The sequence below is a fragment of the Nycticebus coucang genome, chromosome 2 (assembly GCF_027406575.1).
Source record: "Nycticebus coucang isolate mNycCou1 chromosome 2, mNycCou1.pri, whole genome shotgun sequence".
In the NCBI taxonomy this organism is placed as follows: domain Eukaryota; kingdom Metazoa; phylum Chordata; class Mammalia; order Primates; family Lorisidae; genus Nycticebus; species Nycticebus coucang.
This window is the reverse complement of record NC_069781.1, coordinates 100,088,959-100,115,079: the sequence shown is the minus strand read 5'-3', so window position 1 is coordinate 100,115,079 and position 26,121 is coordinate 100,088,959. Positions and strand designations below refer to the sequence as shown.

Below are 26,121 nucleotides of genomic sequence, written 5' to 3'. Positions count from 1 at the left end.
TTGATTGGATCAGCCTCCCTGTGTCAACATGTGGCTGGGATGTTCTGTCTATGGGAAAGTATCCATGGAAGGCCTCCAGCTCTTACGCCACTGCTTGGGGAACTTGCTGAGCTGAAGCCATAGGAATTGGACATGCTGAAGACCACCCAGCATTTCTGGACAGTCTGTCCCCTGTGGATTAGTAGACATAACTTTCCAAACCAAATAAATTTTATTAGTTGTTGAGGGAGAACGTGCTATCACAAGTAAAATAAAAAGCAAAGGAGTGCAAGCCAGCTTTGGAAAAGCTGCCCTCAGCTTCCCTCTGAGCACTGCGCTGGAACATGAGTGGCTATTCTCCTGAGCATGAAGCCTCTTTGCCAGTAATTTCTGAAACAGCTTTTTGGGGTTTCATAGAAGATGAGGCACATTCTCTTCCCACTTCCCTTTAATTCAGTTCTTGGTGAAAAAGTTAAGACTGGACACAGAAGTTGCTAAGACCGTATTCTTCTGTGAAATATATTCCTACATGAATCAGAAATGCAGCTGCCATAGTGAAAGGGAAAGAGCATTTTACTTGAAAGTAAATATTTTGAAAATTTTCTGTGGAGAGTGAAAAATGAGAGTTGCTGGGGTGAGCCACGAGAATCTGAAGTGTGTGCTCAGCTAAATGGTGTAAAGGGCACATGCATGTGAAGCACACTTAGCACACTATGTAAACTTTTATATTGCTTATTACCTCACATAAATAACCAAGATAACTGGGTGGACTCCTCAGGAAATTTGCTTCACTTATTGGATAAACTTTGACAGAGGGTTTGGAGTACGTAGAAAACAGGATTTCTTATTTTTTAACCATGAAAATTATGTTTTGATCTTTCTTCAAAACATCGAATGACAACTTTCTATTTCTCTTTCTAAGTCTTACTTGTAACAAAGTCTTGGATTATAGCCTTTCATATAAAATTAAAATACTCATTCTGATTTTTAAGAGACATATCAAAAAATGGACATATTCTACCAGGAACTACTTCCTCTGAACTGACTGTAAGAACAACAGCACTTCTGAGCTTTTTCACTTTCCAAATGCAATGATATGATACAAATCCATTTGGAGATGAAAGAGAAGACCCACTTATGATTATCAAAAAAATTCAAAACAAAAATGTACCAAGAGCTTAGGAATAAGAAATGTTTAAAACCTACATGTGAAAAATGCACTATATAAAACATTCCTTTCAGATCACAAAAGCAAATCTGAACAAATAGACACATGTGTTCTTGGACAAGTGGACAAAAAGCTTTAATGTCATAAAGATGCCAGGTTTCCCTAAGTTAGCCTGTATACTTAACATGTAAAAAACAAAACAAAATAAAACCCTGAGAAAGAAGAGAAGGGAGAGGAAACTAACTCTATTTTATAAAAAGCACATTAGATTCTACCACTAAAACAAAATGATACTAGTATACGAATATGTAATAGTAAGAAAAATAGTGAGGCAATCAGGAGAACTTAATTCCTCATGAAATATGGGATGATGATAAGGAACTGGTGTCAATTTTAAGATATATTAATAGCATTGTGCTCTTTAGCAAAGAAGGGTCTCTATATGTAACAATTCTCTAATTTCTCTCAGAGTATTTAAATAACAAAGAATCAAAGGAAATAAACAATATTAACAAAGTATTTTTAAACCATAATAGTTTTAACAAAATTTAAGGCTCAGAAGTAGTAAATATCATTTAAAATCGTATCAACCCTGCACCTTGAATTCAGAATCATGAATACTTTTACTTTCATGATCTGAGATTCACTGGAATCTGGCCATTTTACACCACTGTGGACTACTCATAAAGAAAGAAACAATGCCTTAAAACGCTGCAGAGAAAGTAACACCTAATGCGGAATCTTACTACTATTAGTAACAAGATCATACAGCAATTCACAAAGAGGGGCCCATAGAAACTTTTTGGGACAGGGAAGAGAGCACTGAGATCCTTTTAAGGGATCCATAAGGTCAAAACTATTTTCATAAAAAAATTAAGATGGCATTTACCTTTTTTCCCCCCACCCCCTTTGTTTTCGAGAAAGAGTCTCAAGCTGTTGCCCTGGGTAGAGTGCCGTGGCATCACAGCTCACAGCAACCTCAAACTCTTAGGTTTGAGCGATTTTCTTGCCCGAGCCTTCCAAGTAGCCTGGCTATTTTTGGTTGTAGTTGTTATTGCTGTTTGGCAGGCCTAGGGTAGATTCAAACCTGCCAGCTCCAGTGTATGTGGCTGGCACCCTAGCCACTAAGCTACAGGAGCCGAGCCTCTTTTTTCCTCTCTTATTGTCTTTTTTTGATGTGCTGTTGAAGTCAGTTTGCTTCTATTTATTTCATTGAGGACTTTGCATCTATTTTCATAAGGGATATTAGTCTGCAGTTTTATTTGCTGTATCCTTTCCTGGCTTTGTTATCAAGGTGATACTGGCTTTGTAGAATGAGTTGGAGAGGTTATGGAGCATCCAGAGCTAACTACATGATGTGTGATGATGCTATTGTTCTGACACACAATGGAATGCATGCTTGTATATTCTTGTGTTCTCAAGAATTTTTTATGGTAGTACATTTAGAATATAAATATGTATATTTTAAGAGATTATCTTAAGTTCATTCTCTATTCTTCTACTGTACTCTTATTATCTTTAGTTATACCTGACATAATCTCTGTAACCCCATTAGCGTAAAAATGATTGTGTAAAGAATTCTGATATTTTCTCTTGTCCCTACAAGGGAAACATAAGAAATAAATATATTTGTTCACTTTTACAATAATTTTTAAATATATATTATTTATATATATGTGTGTATATATATATATACATATATTTCGAGACAGTCTCACTCTATTGCCCCAAGCTAGAGTACCATGACACCAGCCTATCTTAAAGCAACCTTAAACTCCTGGGTTCACGCCATCTTCCAGCTTTAGCCTCTTGAGTAGCTGGAACTACAGGTACCTGCAACAATGCCAGGCTAATTTTTCCATTTTTAGTAGAGACAGGGTCTTGCTCTTGATTAGGCAGGTCTCAAACTCTTGAGCTCAAGCTATCCTCCTGCCTCAGCCTTCCAGAGTGTTAGGATTACAGACACCTGGCCATATTTCTACAATTTTTAAAACTCTTTTCTAAATTTTTATCTAAATTATTTTAGATAATTTTATAAACATATATGAATCTTTTATTATACAAATACAATGTACATTTTATATTTATATATTTTAATATTTTAGAGTTTTATTATAGAATTTAGCAATATTTTAAATTATTAAATATATAAGGTGTCCATAAAACAGTCAACTAATTTAAGTTGCATATGAACTTTATGGACACTCTGTACTATAAAATGAAATATATGTATAGCATATTTTCTTATATTTAAGAATGGATTGTTAGATTTAGAAAGGAAGATTAAAAGATTTGCTTTCTCCTCCCATAGCTGCTTCATTAGGAAAAGAGGAAACTGACACACCAGAGAATTCTCTGACTCATGAGACAGAGACATCCACTCTAAAGAAAGTGAGCTAAACTGTAAATAAAAAGCAAAAATATAAGGAGAGTTATTTTTCCCTTGGCTTTACAGATGTTAATGATTTACCTTATTGCGTCTCATACAACATAATGTTTCAAATACTACTATAGTGCAAGTTAACTGCACCATCACTTTGAGACCAATCATTCAGAATCTAAACAAAAAGGAATTAAATAATTTAAATGTACACATGATAAATTTGTATCTCATCAACAAAACTGTACTTCCGCCCTATAACAGAATCTCTGTACCTTCTGTGTTGCTTGTATTTGTCTAGTATCAGCACCAACTAAACGTGGAAGAAGATGTTTCATATGAATCTTGGCCATACACACAAGTGTTACAGAAATACTTCAAGTATTGAATAATTGGTTTTTCTTGAACACCAGTGCTAATGTTCACACTAATAGTGCAAATTCAATAGTAGGTAACACTGCAGGTCAAAGCAGGGACTCCTCATCATATTATTCACAGACACACACATACAGTCAAGATGCTGCCAGTTTTAATTACAAAAGAATGTTTAACCAAACAGCATAAAATGTTGATTTTATTAAATTCTTACCCAGGAAAACATTTAAAAAAATAAATTCTATACAGTAAAAGGGAAAGTATGCAGAAAGCACTCCTGTTTCATCAAAAAGCAATGGTCATTTTGAGAAAAGTGCTCACACAACTGTTTGAGCTGTGAGCACTTTTTTCAACTTCTTTCCTTTGGAAATATAGTTGAAAGAATAACTAGCAGACAAGCCATGGTTATTCACACTCTGGTATTTGGTACATACTTTCTCAAAAATTAGCAAAATGACCAGTGATCTCAAGGAAAACAACTGATAGCATTAGTATTCCATGATAAATTGGAGCTTTTAAGGCGAAATTAGAATCTTGGAAAATCTGCGTCTGCCAACATGAGTTTGACGCTTTCCAATACTTAAAGATATTTCTGATGAGATCAGCACTGATAGCAATGATTGAGGGTTTTGATATTATATAATGAAATGTCAATATTTAGAAGATCTGCATAACTCAATGAACTAAGATTTCATTGAGTTATTCCTAAATGAACCTACATAGGCAAAAGATGCACTAAAAGTGCAAAACAGACCAATGGGCTTTAATCTAACAGTATGAAGAATTCAGTGATATAATTTAAGATTTCACATTGCAACTAATTGTTAAAAAGTAACCATTTTCAAATTGAAGTGGTATCCAAGCAGAACATCCACAATTCTCTGAGATGGCTACTAGAATACCACTGCCTTTTCTAACTACATGGCCATGTGGGGCTAGATTTTCTTTATGTACTTCAACCAAAATAACATACCCTACCAGGCTCAAGGCAGAAGCAAATGTGAGAATCCAGCTGCCTCATACCAGATAATGTGATGTGCAAAACTGTAAAAGAATGCCACTCTTAAGAAGTAATTTTTTTGTCTTGGAAAAGATCACTGTTTTTCATAAAAACATGCTATTAATGTTAACATGTGTAACTGATCACTCATTATTATTATTTTTGTTTTTTGAATCTTGCTCTGTCACCCAGCCTGAGTACAGTGGCCTCATCACAGCTCATTACAATTTCAAATTCCTAGGCTCAAATGATCCTCCTGCCTCAGACTCCCAAGTAGCTGGGACTGCAGGTGTGTGCCATCACACCTGGCTAATTTTCTACTTTTTCTAGAAATGAAGTCTTGCTCTTGCTCAGACTGGTCCTGAACTCCTGGCCTCAAGTAATTTTCCTGCCTTGGGCTCCCGAAGTGCTAGGATTACACCTGACCTGATTTATCATTATTTCTAAATGAAGAAATCAATATTGTTAAAATTTGTTTTAATTTCAAATATGGTAAATATTGATAGGTATATGCACTTTAAAGAAGATCTTGGGATACTCAATAATTTTTAAGACATTAAAGGAGTAAGGAGGTCAAAATGTTTGCTGTCACATAGGATTTCCACCACACTGACGCATTCTAAGAAAAGGAAAAAGAAAGACGACAGGACGATAAACAAACATCACTTACTGCAAAAATGCCTCATTTACAGCTTCAAAGAACCCAGGCCAGAGGATTTCCTTAGGTTCATGTCCATGGTAGGTGAGCAGTGCCTCCACCAGTGGTTCAACATCTGCCAGAGTAACGAGGGGAACACAAACTCTTGACAGGGATGTTATTCGTTCAGGAGCCATTCTATGAAAGAAATAAGAAATAATTACCCAAATCTAAGAGCCACATGTAATTAAAGACATATAAAATTTTCCTGCTAAATAGGTCAAAGACAGGTCACTGGTTTTGTCCCCAACATAAAGGGAACTACTCTAACACCCACCTCTAAACTATTTTTTTTAAATCACTTCTCTAAGAAAAAACCCTTTAGCTGCCATTCCCATTTCAGTATCACTCATTGTCAAGACTTTGTTTGGTATAACTATAAACAGACACTTTCAACTTACCATGCCCCAAACAGAACTCTTGAATTCCTTTCCCAAATATTCTCTTTCCCAGTGCTCTCTACTTCAAGTACTCAAGCCCAAACCCTGATTCCTCCCAGTCCCTCATGCTCTTTATCTGATCCAGGAGTAAGTACTATCAGCTCGTCTAACCTCTTCTCAACATTTCCCTCCATACCTTCCAAACTGTGGCCTCTACCGCTGCCACCCCAGGTTATGGAGTAGCCTCCTGTCTTCCTGCTCCTGAATGCATTCCTATGGCTCATTATTAGAACAGTTCCAGCAACTTTTTAAAAATTCAGATCATATCAAATGTCTACTCAAAGCTTTGCAATGGCTTCCCAGCTCATGTAAGGAACAAAGTCTCAGACAGGCCACCAAGGCCTCCACTGTTTCACTGGCTTCATCTCCTTCCACTCTTCCCTTCGTTCACTCTGCCTCCGACTGCTCCAAAATAGTTCCTGTTGTTTGTTCTGCCTGTGACAGTGGCTAGCTCTCTCATTTCACATGGGCCTTACCTCAAAGGTTGTTTTGTAAGTGAGGTCTTCCCTGATCATCCCACACCAGTGTACTGTCTGCCACGTGTGGCAATTTAAATTTAAATGGGTTAAAATCAAATGAAATAAAGGATCTAGTTCTTCAGTTGGACTGGCCACATTTCAAGCGCTCATTTGAGCTACATGAGGCCAATGGCTACAGTCTTAGTGCAAAGTCACAGGATGTGTCTGTTACCACAGAAAGCAGCACTGGACAGCAGGGCTCAAACGCTCTCTCACCCTTGCTCCACTTTCCTCCTTCCCACTTTCACCACCTGACCTGTGAGGTATTTCCTGTGTATTACTTACAGTCTGTTTCCTTCTATAGGCACTTTTTTCTACTTTTCCCTCTGCTCTATTCCTAGCACACCTACAGACAACTCCTTAACACACACTCTATTCTCAAGAAATACATGTTAAATGAATTAGAGATCAATAAAATGAAAGTTCTGGGTATAGGCTATTAGATCTTTTTCTAGGTACTTTCATATATAATCACAAATGCAGAAATTTGATCTTGTGTTTTGTGAAACACAAGTGGTACCACAATATAGAACATACAGCTGGCCCTATTTTTTTAAACACTTGCTGTCTATTGGAAAAGATGTATGTTCTGTAATTTAGTAATGCACCTATTAATAGGCACTGAAGTTTCTTCTCATGTGTTGCTGTAACAAACAGAGCTGCAGGGTACCCTTGCATATGCCTGGCTGTACCCAGGTGAATACCTGAACATTCAATTGTCTTCCAAATGACTATACCAATTTATTTTCTACCCTCGTCAATGATATTACTATCTGTTTTTATTTCTAGCTAAATAACAATAAATAGATCGTTATTCTATTGCTTTAATTTACATTTTCCAGATAACTTGTGGGACTTAGTAATTGTTATCCACTTAAATTTCTACTTCTGAGAATTTTTTTTAATTACTGTATATTTGTCCTATTCATTCACTGAATAAATATTTTTTGATCTCTTACTATGGTTAAGGTTCTGTTCCAGGTGTTTGTGACAAAGAAGCAAAGATGACAAAGCTTGGTCAGGGAGAGAAACAATAAAATACCAGCTGATATTAACAGGAATGCTGAAAATTAAAGTATATCAAGGGGGTAAAAAGTGCTAGGAAGTGACTGAGACATTTGAGCAGAGACCTAAAGGAAGTATAGAACAAATGATGAATCTATCTAGGAGAAAAATGCTGCAAGAAGACAAAAAGCAAATGCAAAGGTCCTGAGTATCTGAATACAAGAAAGCGGTCAATGTGACTAGCCCACAGTGAATGCAGGAAGAGGAAGTCAGAGAAGCTTTTGTAGACCGCTGTAGGCTTGCATATTCTATTTTTAACTTAGCTTTTACCTTTATCAAATTTACAGATACAATTATAAACAGTCAAATAGTTCTTCAAAGCTTATGAGAACAGCAGCTTTTGAAAGGGTGTTCTCTCCCCCGTTTTCTGATCTCCCAAGAGAACCACTTTCAACCCTAATTACTTAGTAGTTCAAACTACAAACCACAACATCAAATTTGTAGTGAGACATCCATCAGGTTATGGAGAAAAGAGAACTCTAGGATATTTCTGATGTGCCACAAATTGGCACAACCTCTTGGGGGAATATCTGGTAATATGCTGCTACTATTTCTTAAGTTTAAGGAAACTTAAACATAACTGTTTGTAAAGTATAGATTCAATCGAATGCTGAACATTTATGCAAAAATAAATGACTATTTATAGAATGGAATGGCATATGGCAGTTTAAATGAACTAGACCTATATTATCCAAAAATATAATAATGAGTGAAGAAGGCAAGTTGCAAAAATAAAACTCACAGTATGTTATTACTTATGTAGTTTCAAAACCCTCACAGCAACACATATGAAGTAATGTGTTAAAACATGACAGAAAGAATCTACATTAACTTCTTGGATGTGCTTACTCCAGGGGAGGAAAGAAGAAATGGAATGGGAAAGGAATGCTGCAACTGTAATTGAAGTATTTTATTTCCCTAAAAGAACAAATGTAAATATTAATAAAATGTTAGCATTGTAAAATATGGGCAATGGACACACAGTTTGCCTATATGTCTTAAGTATTTTATAATTAAGCTTTTTCTTTTTTTTCTTGAGACAGAGCCTCACTTTGTCACCCTCGGTAGAGTGCTATGGCGTCATAGCTCACAGCAACCTCAAATTCTTGGGCTCAAGTGATTCTCTTGCCTCAGCCTCCCAAGTAGCTGGGTTCCAGGTGCCCGCCACAATGTCCAGCTATTTTTAGAGACAGGGTTTTACTCTTGCTCAGGCTGGTCTTGAACCGTGAGCAATCCACCTGCCTCGGCCTCCCAGAGTGGTAGGATTACAGGCGTGAGTTTTAATAACTAAAACACAATGTTACCTAGTAAATACTAATAATGAAAAGATGATATTCATAAAAAAGGAGGAATTATTTCCTGCCTCTGGTTCTTGTTTCCAAAACAGCAAGAGTAGTTCATAAAAAATCTATGACATCTAACAAACCTGAGATTGCTTAGTATTTACTTTTCTCTGGAGTATTTTTCCCTTTATTTATGTCTTTTTGTATAATGTTTTTCTCATTATTTGATTGTGTCTGTCTCCTTTCAGACTACTTCCATAGAATTATTCATGTTTTTCATTTTCTCACCTTTAGACAGGCAAAGACAATTTAATAAATCTTATAAACTCTCCTAACAAAAATTAGGAGAGTATGCTAGATGGGTTTAGCTGATATGCTCTTTATAGATTAAAAAATTCCCTTTGTGTGAGACTGTGCCAGGTTCATTTCCTAATTCATAATTGTTTCCTTGTTAAGGATGTTTGTTTTTCAAAAACAACATGGAAAAACTCCCCGCCATGAGGAAAGTCCACTGAGGGATGTCAAAGTTGGTACTCTGGATAGCAAGAGCAGCAAGGATAAAACGGCAATTAAGTTGGTTAGTAGTTTAAGGTATTCCTAGTCAAGTAAATCTATGATATAATTAGACTAATTCTTAACTGAATTTACTAAGAATTTGAGATCCCTGCGCTAGAAGAAATTTAACACATCTGGTACATTCTTGATTTGCTCTATAGAAAGATGTTTATCAGTCTTTTTCTTTTCTTTACTTTAAGAAAATTTAGAATGCCAACAAGATAAATTTTTTCCAGGTACTTTTCTGAATGTGTTGAGTACACATATAGTTTTTAGGGTAATTGAATCTTTTGGATTGAGTTCATTTATATCTATTAGAAGATTGAACTTAAAAAGCAATTTGATGTCCAACATGCTTTTTGAGTCTTAATGAACTTTCCTGTTCAGCATCCAGAAAAGAACTTGGCCCTCTAAAAACCTGTGTAAGACTCAGAACTCTTAAGTCCATAGTTCTCTAGTGAATTATAAATTCAACCAAGTATGTTTTCCTGTCTTTAGCAGAAACTGATTTCATGAAAGCAGGTAGTAGAATGACACTGTGACATTATAACATTTGGAAGGCAGCTACCAAACATGCCACAGTCATTACAGTTGTTGCAGTCATTAGTTATAACAATGATTAAAATGTGTATCATAATCAATATTACTCTCTCCTACATTATCTGAAGTTACTTGTACATTTTTAAGATTTATGAATCAAAAAGGTTGGATCACGATACAACATAGTGGACAACTACTTTTTAGTATACACTTAAATCCAAGACATTCCTATCTATTTATGAATCTGAGTTTTATCACTCCTTTCCATTCACTGGTATAACTTCAAATTGTCAAGCAGCCAAAGCCCCTCAAACTGAAGTACTGTAACGCAATGCTCTTTTTCTCCTTCTAGAAATCATCTATACATATATTTTATTTCAGTTTTCACCACTTGAATGTTTAAAGTTCATTTCTAAAGATTCAAAAAGCCTCCTAAAAATATAGATATTGATATCATAAATTCAGAAGCAGATTGTCAGAGGAAGAAAAAAGTTGGAAAATCGGCTTAGTTCTCTTTCGCATTATTTTTAGAGGCCTGATAAATGGTGTTGTCATAGCATTTTAAATAGACTTTCACTTGCCACCAAGTAAAATCAACAATTCAATGACAGAATGTTTAAATTCTGTCCTGTTCTTTGCTACAAATCTCTAGAAGGAGTGATATTCGAGCACTGTCAGTTCACCCTGTAGTCCTACGGTTTGCTGCAGATGGTTTGGAAACTACAGTACAACCACACAGGAAGGATGTTCCCAGAAGTATATGGTTACCGTCGAGCCTTCTGCAGTTGAATTCTTGTGCAGAAATCATTTGGAAGTGCTGCTCTGGCGCTCAGTCAAAACTTAATGCTTAGCGTAATCCAGTCTGGAAAGTGTTGCATAACTCTCTACTTGAACTTGGAAAGCTATGCTGTGACAAGCTTCAGAGCAAAAGAGGAGCCAAAAAAGCTATGAGCACCTTGAAGCTCTTTGGAAGGTTATCAGTTGGCCTGCCTGAGTTTTGGTAGACAAGAGCTGCCTAAGTTTACATGAGACTTCAACATTTTTAAAAAGGAAAATTATTTTGGATCTTTCCAGCTTAATTAGGACATAAAATCTGCAGCTATGAACTTTAGTGCTTGATGAATGTCCTTAGAATCACAATCTTTCTACCCATGCAGTAACCAGTGACAGTCTCTGACTCTTCTTTTTTTCTCTTTTCAGATAACGAAAGGAAAGTGACATTTACAGGTCTTTTAGAGGGGAGGATCAATGAGTCTGAACTGGAAGGCAAGACTGCTGCCCGCCTGCTTCTTTATTTCATTTTCCAGATAACTGATGCACACATAGAACTCTCAGGCCTACTCTTCAACTGCACAAACACACATCCAGCCCTAATGCTACGCAACATATTCTGCAAAATAAACCCTTGAAAAGCATCCTGCAACTCTCTCTCTCATACACAACACACCTTCCTTCTCCCATCTTACCCAGTAAGCTCATATATTCTATTCCAAAAATTTAAGATATTTACAACTCAAGCTAAATGTGCCTATTTTGTTAACACCTTAGATGATGGATTGGAAAATAATTAATTTTAGACCCAAGGCTACATTGGTGGTGAATTAAAGAATGATAATAGAGCATATTTGAGCAGACCTCTGCCACTTAGGTAAGTGGTAAACAATGAGAAGTAAATTTTATGAAAGGTGAGTATTATGAAAGGTGAGTATTTGAGGAGAAAAGACAAACTGTACACCCAGAAGAACAAATCACCATGTGTAGTTCAACAACAAAAAAACATTTCCATGAGAATTCCCTATTGATTATTAAGAAAGTAATAATTGAGAGGATTAAAGATGGCAACCGAATAACAGCTTCCCTGCAACTGGGCACGGTGAGTCTGGGGAGATAAGACTTCAGACATCTCTGGCTGGTGATATTTGTCTATAATCATCCCTTTGAGGATACAGGGAGTCAGCAAGGGACTTCTGGACCCGAAGAGGAGGACAAAAGCAGTGGGAAACTGGCAAGTGGTTGCTTGTGTTCAATCGACCTAATCACACCGGCAACCGTGAGTACAAGCAGCAGTGAGACTGCAAAATGGAAAGGCCTTAGCTGTGAACTATTTCAGTGGTTTTGGACTTGGTACTCAGTTGAACTGCCTTGGGGAGAGCTTAGGCAAGAGTGCGGAGAACTTTGGGCATTGTCTGGGGCCCCAGACAGAGCCACTGAGCTGGGCAGCAGGGAGCCATTGTGTGAGAGAACTGCCCTGGCAAGCTCTGCCCACAGGGTTCCAGAGCAAGGAGCTGGCGGGACACAGTAACCTAGCAACTGAGCAGCCTAAAGGTGGGGACTGAGCTGCCTTACAGCCTTAACCCTTCGGAGCAGAGTGAGACGGTTTTGGCACACTGGAGGCTCGGGCTGTTGCCCTGGGTAGAGTACCATGGTGTCACAACCCATAGCAACCTCAAATTCCTGGGCTTGGTGCTGCCTGGACCTCCATAAGATTTGTGCCATGACCCCGCACCAACCGGGCCTCTGCATGCCTGACCAGGAACTGCGGGAGCCGTGCAACCCTGTGTCCTGCCTCCTGGGTCCTCCCAGCCTCCACACTGGCCTGCTCGTCTGGCCAGGGATACTGGTAGCTGCGTGCCCTCTGGAGCCATTCCTGCCTCTACGCAGAGCCCTTCTCCTGGCCAGAGACTGCTGGAGCCTTGGGCTGTCTGTGCCAAAGATACTGGGTGCCAGGCACTCCCAGAACCATGCGCACCACCTCCCGCCCTGTTGTTGGATCCGGGTGTGTCACACGCTGGAGCTGCTTCCACAACCAGAACTCCCTAGCTGGAGCAGACCCAGAGGAACTACACAGGGTCACTCCCTACAAAGATCAAGCAACAACAGAGCGATCTCGCTGGTATCTAATCTTGGAGAGACACCTCCCGAACTCTGAGGACAGCCAGAGGAAATGGTGAAAAACAATCATGAGGCAAAATCAACAGAAAAACTCTGGCAATATGAATAATCAGAGTAGATCAATTCCCCCAAGGATCAATGGGGCGGACACAGCACAAGATCCCATGCACAAACAAATAGCTGAGATGTCAGAAATCGAACTCAGAATCTGCATAGCAAATAAGATTGAATTAGAACTCCAAGCAGTAACCCAAAAGATATCTCAAGAATTCAACAAATTCAAAGACCAAACAACCAAAGATTTTGACACACTGAGACAAGAAGTTGCAGCCCTCAAAGATCTGAGAAACACAGTAGAATCCCTCAGTAACAGAATGGAGCAAGCAGAAGAAAGGATTTCTGACATTGAAGACAAAGTTTTCGAAGGCTCCCAAACTCTCAAAAGAGGACAAGAAATGGAGGGCAAAAACAGATCACTCTCTCAGAGAGCTCCGGGATAATTAGAAGAAAATCAATATTCGTCTTATTGGGATCCCCGAAAGCGATGAAGTGGCTTCATAAGGCACAGAGTCTCTTCTCCATGAGATTATGAAGGAGAACTTTCCAGACATTCCAAGAGATTCTGAAATTCAGATAGCAGTTTCAGAACTCTAGCACGACTCTACCCGAATAAGACATCCCCAGGCACATCATAATCAATTTCACTAAAGTTAAGATGAAGGAAAAAATTCTGAAAGCTGCCAGACGAAAGAAAACCATTACCTACAAGGGGAAGAATATTAGAATAACTGCAGATCTCTCTGCTAAAACCTTTCAAGTTATAAGAGGATGGTCATCGACTTTTAATCTCCTAAAACAAAATAACTTTCAACCCAGGATCCTGTACCCAGCTAAACTGAGTTTCATTTATGACAGAGAAATTAAATACTTTAATTTAATTCACATGTTGAAGAAATTTGCCATAACTAAACCAGCTCTCCAGGATATTCTCAGATCTATCCTCCATAAAGACCAGTGTGATCATCCACGACAAAAGTAAACCCACCCAGAAAATTTTGATCAAATTCCAACTTCCACAGTTGCAAAAGGATTAAAAATGTCCACCGGACTCTCGAAAGGCTTATCAATATTCTCAATTAATGTGAATGGTTTAAATTGTCCTCTACAGAGCCATAGGTTGGCTGACTGGATACAAAAACTCAAGCCAGATATCTGCTGCATCCAAGAATCGCATCTTACATTAAAAGACAAATATAGACTCAAGGTGAAGGGATGGTCATCTATATTCCAGGCAAATGGAAAGCAGAATAAAGCAGGCGTTGCAATCCTGTTTGCAGACGCAATGGGCTTTAAACCAACCAAAATAAGGAAGGATAAGGATAGACACTTCATATTTGTTAAAGGTAATACTCAATATGATGAGATCTCTATTATTAATATTTATGCACGCAACCACAACGCACCTCAATTTATAAGAGAAACTCTAACAGACATGAACAACTCGATTTCCTCCACTTCCATAGTAGTTGGAGATTTTAACACCCCTTTAGCAGTGCTGGACAGATCCTCCAAAAAGAAGCTAAGCAAAGAAATTTTAGATTTAAACTCAACCATTCAACATCTGGACTTAATGGACATCTACAGAACATTTCTTCCCAACAAAAGTGAATATACATTCTTCTCATCAGCCCACGGAACATACTCCAAAACTGACCACATCCAGGCCACAAATCTAACCTCAGCAAATTTAAAAAAATAGAAATTATTCCTTGCATCTTCTCAGACCATCATGGAAAAATAGTTGAACTCAATAACAACAGGAACCGGAATACCCACACAAGAACATGGAAGCTAAACAACCTTATGCTGAAGGATAGATGGGTTATAGACGAGATTAAGAAGGAAATCACCAAATTTTTGGAACTAAACAACAATCAAGACACGAATTACCAGAACCTCTGGGATACTGCAAAAGCAGTCCTAAGAGGGAAATTTATACCACTGCAAGCCACCTCAAGAAAACGGAAGAGAGGAAGTTAATGACTTAATGGGACATCTCAAGCAACTGGAGAAGGAAGAACACTCCAACCCGAAACCCAGCAGAAGAAAAGAAATAACCAAAATCAGAGCAGAATTAAATGAAATTGAAAACAAAAGAATTATACAACAGATCAATAAATCCAAACGTTGGTTTTTTGAAAAGATCAATAAAATAGGTAAACCTTTGGCCAACCTAACCAGGAAAAAAAGAGTAAAATCTCTAATTTCATCAATCAGAAATGGTAATGATGAAATAACAACAGACCCCTCAGAAATTCAAAAAATCATTAACGAATACTACAAGAAACTCTACTCTCAGAAATACGAAAATCTGAAAGAAATAGACCAATACCTGGAAGTACGCCACCTACCAAGACTTAGCCAGAACGAAGTGGAAATGTTGAACAGGCCTATATCAAGTTCTGAAATAGCATCAAGAAAATCTCCCTAAAATGAAAATCCCAGGACCAGATGGCTTTACGTCAGAATTCTACCAAACCTTTAAAGAAGAACTAGTACATATACTGCTAAACCTCTTCCAAAATATAGAAAAAGAAGGAATATTACCCAACACATTCTACCAAGCAAACATCACCATGATCCCCAAACCAGGGAAAGACCCAACAAGAAAAGAAAATTATAGACCAATATAACTAATGAATATTGATGCTAAAATACTCAACAAGATCCGAACAAACAGAATCCAACAACACATCAAAAAAATTATAGACCATGACCAAGGAGGATTTATCCCAGGGTCTCAAGGCTGGTTCAATATACGTAAATCTATAAATGTAATTCAACACATAAATAAACTAAAAAATAAGGACCATATGATTCTTTCAATTGATGCAGAAAAAGCTTTTGATAATATCCAGCATCCCTTCATGATCAGAACACTTAAGAAAATTGGTATAGAAGGGACATTTCTTAAACTAATAGAGGCCATCTACAGCAAACCCACAGCCAATATCGTATTGAATGGAGTTAAGTTGAAATCATTTCCACTTAGATCAGGAACCAGGCAAGGTTGCCCATTGTCTCCATTGCTCTTTAACATTGTAATGGAAGTTTTAGCCCATTGCAATTAGGGAAGAAAAGGCGATCAAGGGTATCCACATAGGGTCAGAAGAGATCAAACTTTCACTCTTTGCAGATGATATGATCGTGTATCTGGAAAACAGTAGGGATTCTACTACAAAACTTTTAGAAGTGATCAAGGAATACAGCAGTTTCTCAGGACACAAAATCAACACCCATAAATCTGTAGCCTTTATATGTACCAACAATAACCAAGCCGAACAAACAGTCAAGGACTCTATTCCATTCACAGTAATGCCAAAGAAGATGAAATATTTGGGAGTATACTAACAAAGGATGTGAAAGATCTATACAAAGAGAACTATGAAACCTTAAGAAAAGAAACAGCTGAAGATGTTAACAGATGGAAAAACATACCATGCTCATAGCTGGAAAGAATCAACGTTGTTAAAATGTCCATACTACCCAAAGCAATATACAATTTTAATGCAATTCCTATTAAAGCTCCATTGTCATATTTTAAAGATCTTGAAAAAATAATACTTTGTTTTATATGGAATCAAAAAAAACCTCGAATAGCCAAAACATTACTCAGCAATAAATACACAGCAGGAGGAATCACGCTACCAGACCTCAGACTATACTATAAATCGATAGTGATCAAAACAGCATGGTACTGGCACAAAAGCAGAGAAGTAGATGTCTGGAACAGAATAGAGAATCAAGAGATGAATGCAGCTACTTACTGTTATTTGATCTTTGACAAGCCAATTAAAAACATTCAGTGGGGAAAAGATTCCCTATTTAACAAATGGTGCTGGGTGAACTGGCTGGCAACCTGTAGAAGATTGAAACAGGACCCACACCTTTCACCATTAACTAAGATAGACTCTCACTGGATAAAAGATTTAAACTTAAGACATGAAACTGTAAAAATACTTGAAGAAAGTGCAGGGAAAACTCTTGAAGGAATCTGCCTGGGTGAATACTTTATGAGGAGGACTCCCCAGGCAATTGAAGCAGTATCAAAAATACACTACACTGGGACCTGATCAAACTAAAAAGCTTCTGCACAGCCAAGAACATAGTAAGTAAAGCAAGCAGACTGCCCTCACAATGGGAGAAACTATTTGCAGGTTATACCTCCGATAAAGGTCTAATAACCAGAATCCACAGAGAACTCAAACGTATTAGCAAGAAAAGAACACGTGATCCCATCTCAGGGTGGGCAAGGGACTTGAAGAGAAACTTCTCTAAAGAAGACAGACGCACGATCTACAAACACAAGAAAAAAAGCTCATCGTCCTTAATCATCAGAGAAATGTAAATCAAAACTACTTTGAGATACTACCTAACCCCAGTAAGAGTAGCCCACATAACAAAATCCCCAAACCAGAGATGTTGGCGTGTATGTGGAGGAAAGGGCACACTTGTACACTGCTGGTGGGAATGCACACTAATACGTTCCTTCTGGAAGGATGTTTGGAGAATACTTAGAGAACTAAAAATAGACCTGCCATTCGACCCTATAATTCCTTTATACCCCAAAGACCAAAAGTTTATTGCAGCCCAATTCATAATCACTAAGTCATGGAAGAAGCCCAAGTGTCCATCGACCCACGAATGGACCAGCAAATTGTGGTACATGTATACCACGGAATATTATGGAGCCTTAAAGAAAGATGGAGACTTTACCTCTTTCATGTTTAGAGGTAAAGCTGGAACATATTCTTCTTAGCAAAGTATCTCAGGAATGGAAGAAAAAGTATCCAATGTACTCAGCTCTGCTATGAAGCCAAATTATAGCTTTCACATGAAGGCTATAACCCAACTATAGCACAAGACTATGGGGAAAGGGCCAAGGAAGGGGAAGGGAGGCGGGAGGTTTTGGTGGAGGGAGGGTAATGGGTGGGGCCACATCTATGGTGCATCTTAGTATGGGTACAGGCGAAACTTACTAAATGCAGAATACAAATGCCTACACACAGTAACTAAGAAAATGCAATGAACGCTACGTTGAACGGTTTGATGAGAATATTTCCGATTGCATATGAAACCCGCACATTGTACCCCTTGATTGCACTAATGTACACAGCTATGATTTAACAATAAAATAAAAAATTTAAAAAAAAGAAAGTAATAGTTAAACTAGGAATACTTTATAGAAATTCATCAACAAAAAATAAGAACCTTAAATACGATTCTGTTATGCCACTTTAAAGTACTGAGATTGTTACTAGGAACCAGTATCTAGTTCTAGGAAATGCTACTAAAAAAGTAGTGCAGAATAGCATTCTCAAATGTTAGTGTACATGAAAAACATCTGGAAAGCCTCTCCCCTCGGGATGTTGGTGCTGCTGATTCCTAGGACCATTCTTTGAGTAGTTCTGATGTAGAGAACTTCTATAGATCCTGAAGACTAAATTACAACCCTTAGAAAGAATGGTAATTCTCAAAATGTAGTCAAGAGAAAGTAAGAAGGAAATGTAACATAAGAGACTGAATCAAGTGATGAATTAAGTACACAGATGTCCTAGCATTCACAGTATTCTCCCAACTCCTAGAAATGATGGGGAGAATTTTTACAATTAAATATTAAAAAAACTCACAAAATAGAGGATCTTTGGGTGATCCATAAATTGTGAGAAAAGCTTGAAATGGTAGTTGGGCAGGATCTTTTTTGAAGGAAAATACTACACCCCCACAAGCTTATAAGAGAGGATCAGTATAAATGTAAGAATTACTTTGGGAGTGAATCCAAAGACCAGGAAGCAACCTGGTACCCAACAAGACAACTGATCCAGGGGTCCTCAAACTATAGCCCACGGGCCACATGAGGCAGTGTGATTGTATTTGTTCCCGTTTTGTTTTTTTACTTCAAAATAAGATATGTGCAGTGAGCACAGGAATTTGTTCATAGTTTTTTTGTTTTTTTTTTTTAAACTATAGTCCGGCCCTCCAACGATCTGAGGGACAGTGAATTGGCCCCCTATTTAAAAAGTTTGAGGATGCCTGTTGCAATAACATCAGCCAGCTGCTGAGACCTTCATAAACTCTTCCTTCATATTCACTGCTCACAAGCAAGAGATAACAGAAATGTCCTGTCTCCAACCAGAAGGGGAAAGGAGTCTTGTAGGAGAAAAAGCACCGAATGGCTATCAACTCCCAGGAAATATGGGAGGGCTCTAATGCCCAGAATACAATTTATTGGTAACCCCAACCAAATGCTACTTCCCCAAGAGTAAAGGGGGCAGGCTGAGCACTCATGGAGAGGTTAACAGGGAATCCCAAATTTCAGGAAGATCAATTTGTTCTCCAAAGTGCTTGGGCCTATTTATTTATGGTCATATCAGCAACATCCTAGAATTCACCATTATCAGATGGACGTCTCACTAATTGAAATAGAAGTTTGAAGAATATTTTTAAAATATTCTTCAATTCCCCCCCACCATAACATAATCATAACATAAATTTTTCCATATTACCCATCTTTAAATGTACAGTACTTTTAACTATATGCCCTTGTCATGCAACGGATGTAGAACTTTTACATCTTGCAAACCTAAAACTCTATCTAAATCTACTGAACAGTAACTCCTATTTTCCCGTTTCTCCCATCCTCTGACAACCATTCTACTTTGTCTCTAAGAGCCTGAATACTTTAGATAAACTGAATCATGCAGTATTTGCCTTTTGTTACTGGTTTATTTCACTTTGCATAATGTCCTCAAGGTTCATCTATGTTGTGGTATATGAGAGTTGTGTGCAAAGTTCCACCCATGTAATATGAAAAATAGGGACATCCATAGCTGGATACTTTCTTGACAGCAATGGGATTGCCTTCTTTTATAAGGTTGAATAAACTTCCCTTGTGTGTATACATCACACTTTCTTTACCTGTTCATCCACTAATGGGCATATGGGTTGCTTCCACTTCTTGGTTCTTGTGAATAATGCTGCTATGCCCATGGGTGTGCCAACATCTCTTAGAGATCTTATTTTCATTCATTCGAGTATACATACAGAGTGGGATAACTGAATGATATGGTCATTCTATTTTTAATTTTTTAACGAAACTCTATACCATCTTCTGCAGGCAGAATGGGAGACCAAAGACCCCATTCTTGGGAGGGGAGGGCACTCCAGATAAAAGGGAAAATTAAAAAGTAAGCTGAGGGAGTCAGAACAAAGAAAAGTCAGCTTGTTTACCTTTAAGCCAGCCATTGCTAAATTTCTTATCTGAACAAGTTTCCAGCCTTTCCTGAAAGTCTAGCCTGTTGGGTATACAGCTGACACAAATACCCATGCTGAGTCTGTGAACACCCTGAGGAAACATAATGGCCACAGAAGACACTGTGGGAAGACCTAGAAAACATACATCATCTAGATCAGGGGTCCTCAAACTTTTTAAACAGGGGACCAATTCACTGTCCCTCAGATTGTTGGAAGGCCGGACTATAGTTTAAAAAAAAACAAAAAACTATGAACAAATTCCTGTGCACACTGCACATATCTTATTTTGAAGTAAAAAAACAAAACGGGAACAAATACAATCACACCGCCTCATGTGGCCTGCGGGCCGGCTGTAGTTTGAGGACCCCTGATCTAGGTTGTTTCCTGCCCATTAAACAGACAAAGCAGATACCCATTATGGAGATTTGCATTTGGCTGGGGCAGAGACCAGGAAAACAGCTCAAGCCCTGAGATATGGGCAGGAGGGCTTATATCCCTCATCACAGAGGAAAATCGTCTGTGGTGGTGATGAGAGGAAAATGCTTCCAGCCCACTGATTCCTCAGAGGAGATCAATGCCAGTGGCATTAATAGAACTAGCAGAGCGAACTTAGTGGAGTTTAACACCTCCCTAGGAATCTGTGTGTGACTCCAGACAGGAGGCTGCCCCCAAACGAGGCTCAAGTTTTGGATTTCTCGAAACTGCTCAAATCCTGAAAGTTAATAATAATAACAACAATAGGAGCTGATATGCTCACTCACAGAAACTGCTGGTGTCTTTGTTCTCTCACTCAGCTTACCACCTGGGCAAAGAGACTTGAATAAAAGCTGAGTAGAACAGACAGTCAGGACCACTTGCCAGAGCCCACAAACAGGTGGTGGTCCTCTGAGCTCCCACCTTTTAAAATTCTATTCAGTGTCTCGTGTCTCTTTGTTTATCATCATTCCTAACTTTATATTTCTTCAGTAGGTCATGCCAGTTCCACAAGTCTTAGCGGACCCTGCCCCCAGGGCAGGACCCTGACATTTGGCACCCAACATGGAGCTCAAACCTACAACCCTGAGATTAAGAGTCTCATGCTATACCATTTTACATTCCTACCAATATAGTGTACAAGGATTCTGGTTACTCCACATCCTCCCCCAATCTTAATTTTCTTTCTTTTTATTTATTTATTTATTTTTTGGATAGTGGCCAACCATGGGCATAAAATAATATTGTGGTTCTGATTTACATTTCCCTGATTAGTGACACTGAACATATTTTCATGTTCTTATTGGTAATTTGTATATATTCTTTGGAAAAATATATATTAAAGTCCTTTGCCTATTTTTATTTGAATTGTTTGGGGGAGTGTTGTTGTTGTTGATTTATATGTCTAAGAGTTCTTCATATATTATGGATATTAACCCCTTATCCAGATATGTGGTTTGCAAATATCATCTCCCATTCCATACGCCATCATTCGATCTGTTAATTGCCTCCTTTGGTGCATGCTTTTAAATTTGATACACATAGAGTCTAATATGTCTACTCTTGCTTTTCTTGCCTTTGCTTTTGGTGTCTTATCCAAAACATCATTGCCTAATCCAATGTCATGAAGCTTTCACCCTATAGTTTCAGGTCTTACATTTAGGTCTTTAATCTATTTTGAGCTAATATTTATATACAATGTAAGGTAAGGGTCCAAATGCATTATTTTGTATGTGTATATCCAGTTTTCCTTGCATAGATTATTAAAGAGATTATCTTTCTCCATCTTATAGCCATGGCACCTTTGTCAAAGATCATTTAACCATATGCATGAGGATTTCTGGGCTCTATATTATGTTATGTTGGTCAATATGCCTGTCTTTCTACCAGTGCCATTATCATTTTGATTATTGTGGCACTGTAATGTGTTTTAAAAAACGGAAGTAGGAAGCCTCTATCCTTTTCTTTCTCAAAACGTATTGACTATTTGGGGGTACTATGAGATTCTATATGAATTTTAGGATGACGTTTTCTAGTTCTTAAAAAAAAAAAAAAAGGCCCTGAGTATTTTAATAGGCATTAAATTGAAACTATAGGTTGATTTGCATAGTACAAATATTAAAATACTAAGTATTCCAATCCATGAACATGGGATGCCTTTCCATTTATCTGTGTCTTTTCTAATTTCTTGTAGCAATGTTTGGCAGTTTTCAGGGTGTAAGTCTTTTGCTTCCTTGGTTAAGTTTATTCCAAAATATTTTATTATTTCTGATGTTATTTTAAATGCAATTTATTTTTAATTTCCTTTTTGTTAGTGCATGAAATGAAATTGTTTTTTGTTTTGTTTTGCTTGATTAGTTTATTAGTTCCAACAGGTTTTTTTGTGGAATCTTTTAGGGTTTTTACATATAAGATCATGTTATCTATGAACAGAGATAAAATCACTTCTTCCTTGCCAACTTGAATGCCTTTCCTTTTCTTGCCTAATTATTCTGGCAAGGACTTGCAGGATTATATTGAATACAAGTGGTATGAGAGGATAAGAATATCCTTGTCTTGTTCCTGACCTTAGAGGGAAAACATTGTTTTTCACTGTTAAGTATGATGTTAACTATGGGTTTTTGAAATATAGTTTTTATTGAAGTAATTTCCTTCTGATCCTAATCTATTGTTTTGTTATAAATGCATATTGAGTTTGTAGAATGCTTTTTTGCATTAATTGAAATAATCATGTGGTTTTTGCTCATCATTCTATTAATATGGTGCATTATATTGAATTTATGTTGAACCACCCTTGTATTCCAGAAATAAATTTTATCTGGTTATGATGTATGATCCTTTTAAGATATTCTTGAATTCAGTTTGCTATATTTTGCTGAGGATTTTTGCATCAAGCCTCAGGAAAAGTATTAGCCTCTTTTTGTAGTACCACTGTTTGATCTTGATATCCTGATAATGTTTACTTCATAAAATGAGTTTGGAAGTGTTCTCTCTTCTATTTTTTTCAGTCCTTTTCGGAAAAGGACTGGTGTTAATTTCTTCTTTAAATGTTTGATAGAATTCTCTTTAGTGAAGCCATCCTGTCCTGAGTTTTTCTTTGTTAGATGGTTTCTGGTAATTGATTCAATCTCCTTACTAGGTATAGGTCTCTTCCAATATTTTATCTCTCCGTGATTTAGTCTTTTAAGTTGTGGGTTTTAAGAGAATTATCCATTTCTTCCAATTTGTTGCCATATAATTGTTCACAGTCTCTTATGATCCTTTTTATTTCTGTGATATCAATTGGAATTTCTCCTCCTTCATTTCTACTTTTTGTTATTCAAGTTCTTTTTTCTTCCCCCACTTAGTCTAGCTAGGGGTTTGTCAATTTTGCTGATTTTACAAAAACTCAACTTAGTTTTGATTTGTTGTCTGTTCTCTATTTTATTTCTTCTCTAATATTTATTATTCTCTCCCTTCTTCAAACTTTAAGTTTAGTTTGATCCTTTTCTAGTTCCTTAAGATGTAAAGCCATGATGTTAATTTGAGATCCTTCTTTTTTATTAACATAGGCACTTGCCACTATAGACTTTCCTGTTAGTACAGCTTTTGCTGCATACCGTAAGTTTTCGTATGTGTGTTTACATTTTTCACTGTCTCAAGCTGTTTTCTGTACTTCTTATGATTTATTCTTTGACCTATTGCTTGTCTGAGAGTGTGTTAATTTCCACATATTTGCAAATTTTCTCATTTATCTTTTGCTGTTGACTTTCAGTTTATTCCATTATGGTTGAAAATATACTTGGTATGATTTCAGTCCACTGGACTTTGTAAAAACTTGTTTCGTGGCCTAACATATGGTCTATCCTGGAGAATGTCCCATGTGCACATGAGATGAATGTGTATTCTACTATTACTGAGCAGTGTTCTATATTTGTCCATCAGGTCCAATTCGTCTGTAGCATTATTCAATCTATTTTCTTACTGATCCTCAGGATGGTTAATCAATCCTTATTAAAAGGGTTGTACTGAAATCTATTAATATTGAGTTACTCTCTATGTCTTATTTCTATCAATGTTTGCTTCATATATTTGGATACCCTAATATTATAATTGTTTTATCTTCCTGGTGAATTGACACTTTTGTCATTTGTTATCTCCTCCTTTGTTTCTTGAGATAGTTGTCTGATACAAGCATGGCTCCTCTTACAGTCTTTTGGTTACTATTTGCATGTTGTATCTTTTTCCATCTGTTTACTTTCAGCTTATGTAAGTCCTTTTATTTCAAGTGGGTCTGTTATAGACATCATATAGTTTGACCTTATTTCTTTAGCCATTTAGCAATTCTATTTTGAATAGGAGTTAAATACCTGTTAACTTAAAGTTTAATTATTGATTGGGAAGGACTTACTATTTCCATTTCACTAATTGTTCTTCATATATCTTGTGGTTATCTTGTTCCCCTTTTCCTCTTGTGTTCCTTTTCTTTGTGTTTCACTGGTATTTTCATAGTGACATGCTTTGATTCCCTTCTCATTTTCCTTCGCACATTTTCTACAAGTATTTCAGTGTTACCATTTGGATTATATAAAATATCTTTGAGTTATACCAACCTATCTTAAATTGTTAAGAAGTTAATTCAATTGCATACAACATTTTATGTAATCACAAATTACATCTTTTTATATTTTGTAACTATTAAAATAGTCTTTGTTGTTTTTCTTATGTTTCTATCTTTTAAACTCTATACTAGACTTAAAAGTGATTTATGTAAAGTCAGTCCTTGGAATATGTGGGTTCCACATGCACAGATTCAACCAACTATGGAACAAAAAATATTTTATTTGCAGGATATGCAACCCACTGACACACAGGGTCAACTGTTTGTATCTGCAGGTTCTACAGGGCTGTGAGATTTGAACAGATGCAGATTTTGGTTATCTGTGACGGGTGCCTGGAAACAATCCCCTGTGGATACTGAAGAAAGACAGCACTACCATCACAGTACTGTAGCATTTTGTATTTGTCTATATTTGTCTATATATTTTTCCTTATCACAGAGCTTTATGTTTTTGTGTGTTTTCATGGTGCTGTCTAATGCTGTTGGATTTCAACATGAAGGACTGACTCCCTTTAACAATTCTGATAAGGCAAGTCTAGCAGTGAACTCCCTCAGCTTTTGTTTATCATAAAAGATCTCTACTTCTTTATTTTTTAATATTTTATTTTATTATTCTTTGAGTCAGTGCCTTACTCTGTTGCCCAGGCTAGTGCAGTGGTATCACAGTTCACTACAGTCTTGAATTCCTGGGCTCAAGCAATCCTCTCACCTCAGACTTCCAAGTAGCTGGAACTACAGGCATGCACCACCATGCCCAGCCTTTTTTCGGGGGGTGGGGTACAGATGTAGGTCTCACTATGTAGCTGAGGCTGGTCTTGAACTCCTGGCTTAAAGCTATCCTCCATCTTGGCCTCTCAAAGTGCTATGATTATAGGCATGAGCCAACATGCCTGGCCGCCTTCTTCATTTTTGAAGGACAATTTAGCCAAATGCAGTATTCTTGGTTGGCAGAAGGTTTGGTCGCCCTCTCCACCCCACGCCCTGTTCTGTGAACTGTATCTACTCCCATCTGGCCTATAATATTTTTGTTGAGAAATCCACTGATAATCTTACAGGACCTTCCTAGTACGTGACACATCACTTTCTTCTTGCTATTTTCAAAATACTTTTATTGTTAACTTCTAATGGTTTGGTTTTTGTCTCTCTTGGTGTGGCCCTCTTTGGGTTCATCCTAGTTGGAGTCCTTTGAGCTTCTTGATTAGGATGTCTAACTCATTCCTCCAATATAGGAAGTTTTTGCCATTATTTCTTCAAATAAGTTCTCTGCCTTTTTCTCTATCTCTTACTTTAGGACTCCCATAATGTGTACATTGTTCTACTGATGTGGTTCCATAAAGTCCTT

The 26,121-nt window shown here is 37.3% G+C and overlaps 1 protein-coding gene across 5 annotated transcripts in view; it reads right to left on the bottom strand.

Annotated features, from left to right (window-relative positions):
• FANCC (FA complementation group C) overlaps positions 1–26,121 on the bottom strand; it is a 275,826-nt gene that overhangs the window by 67,891 nt on the left and 181,814 nt on the right. For all 5 annotated transcript variants that reach the window (XM_053577238.1, XM_053577221.1, XM_053577226.1 and 2 more), the window contains one exon: positions 5,573–5,737. In XM_053577238.1, coding sequence (XP_053433213.1) covers positions 5,573–5,737 — 165 coding nt within the window. The remainder of the gene's footprint in view (positions 1–5,572; positions 5,738–26,121) is intronic.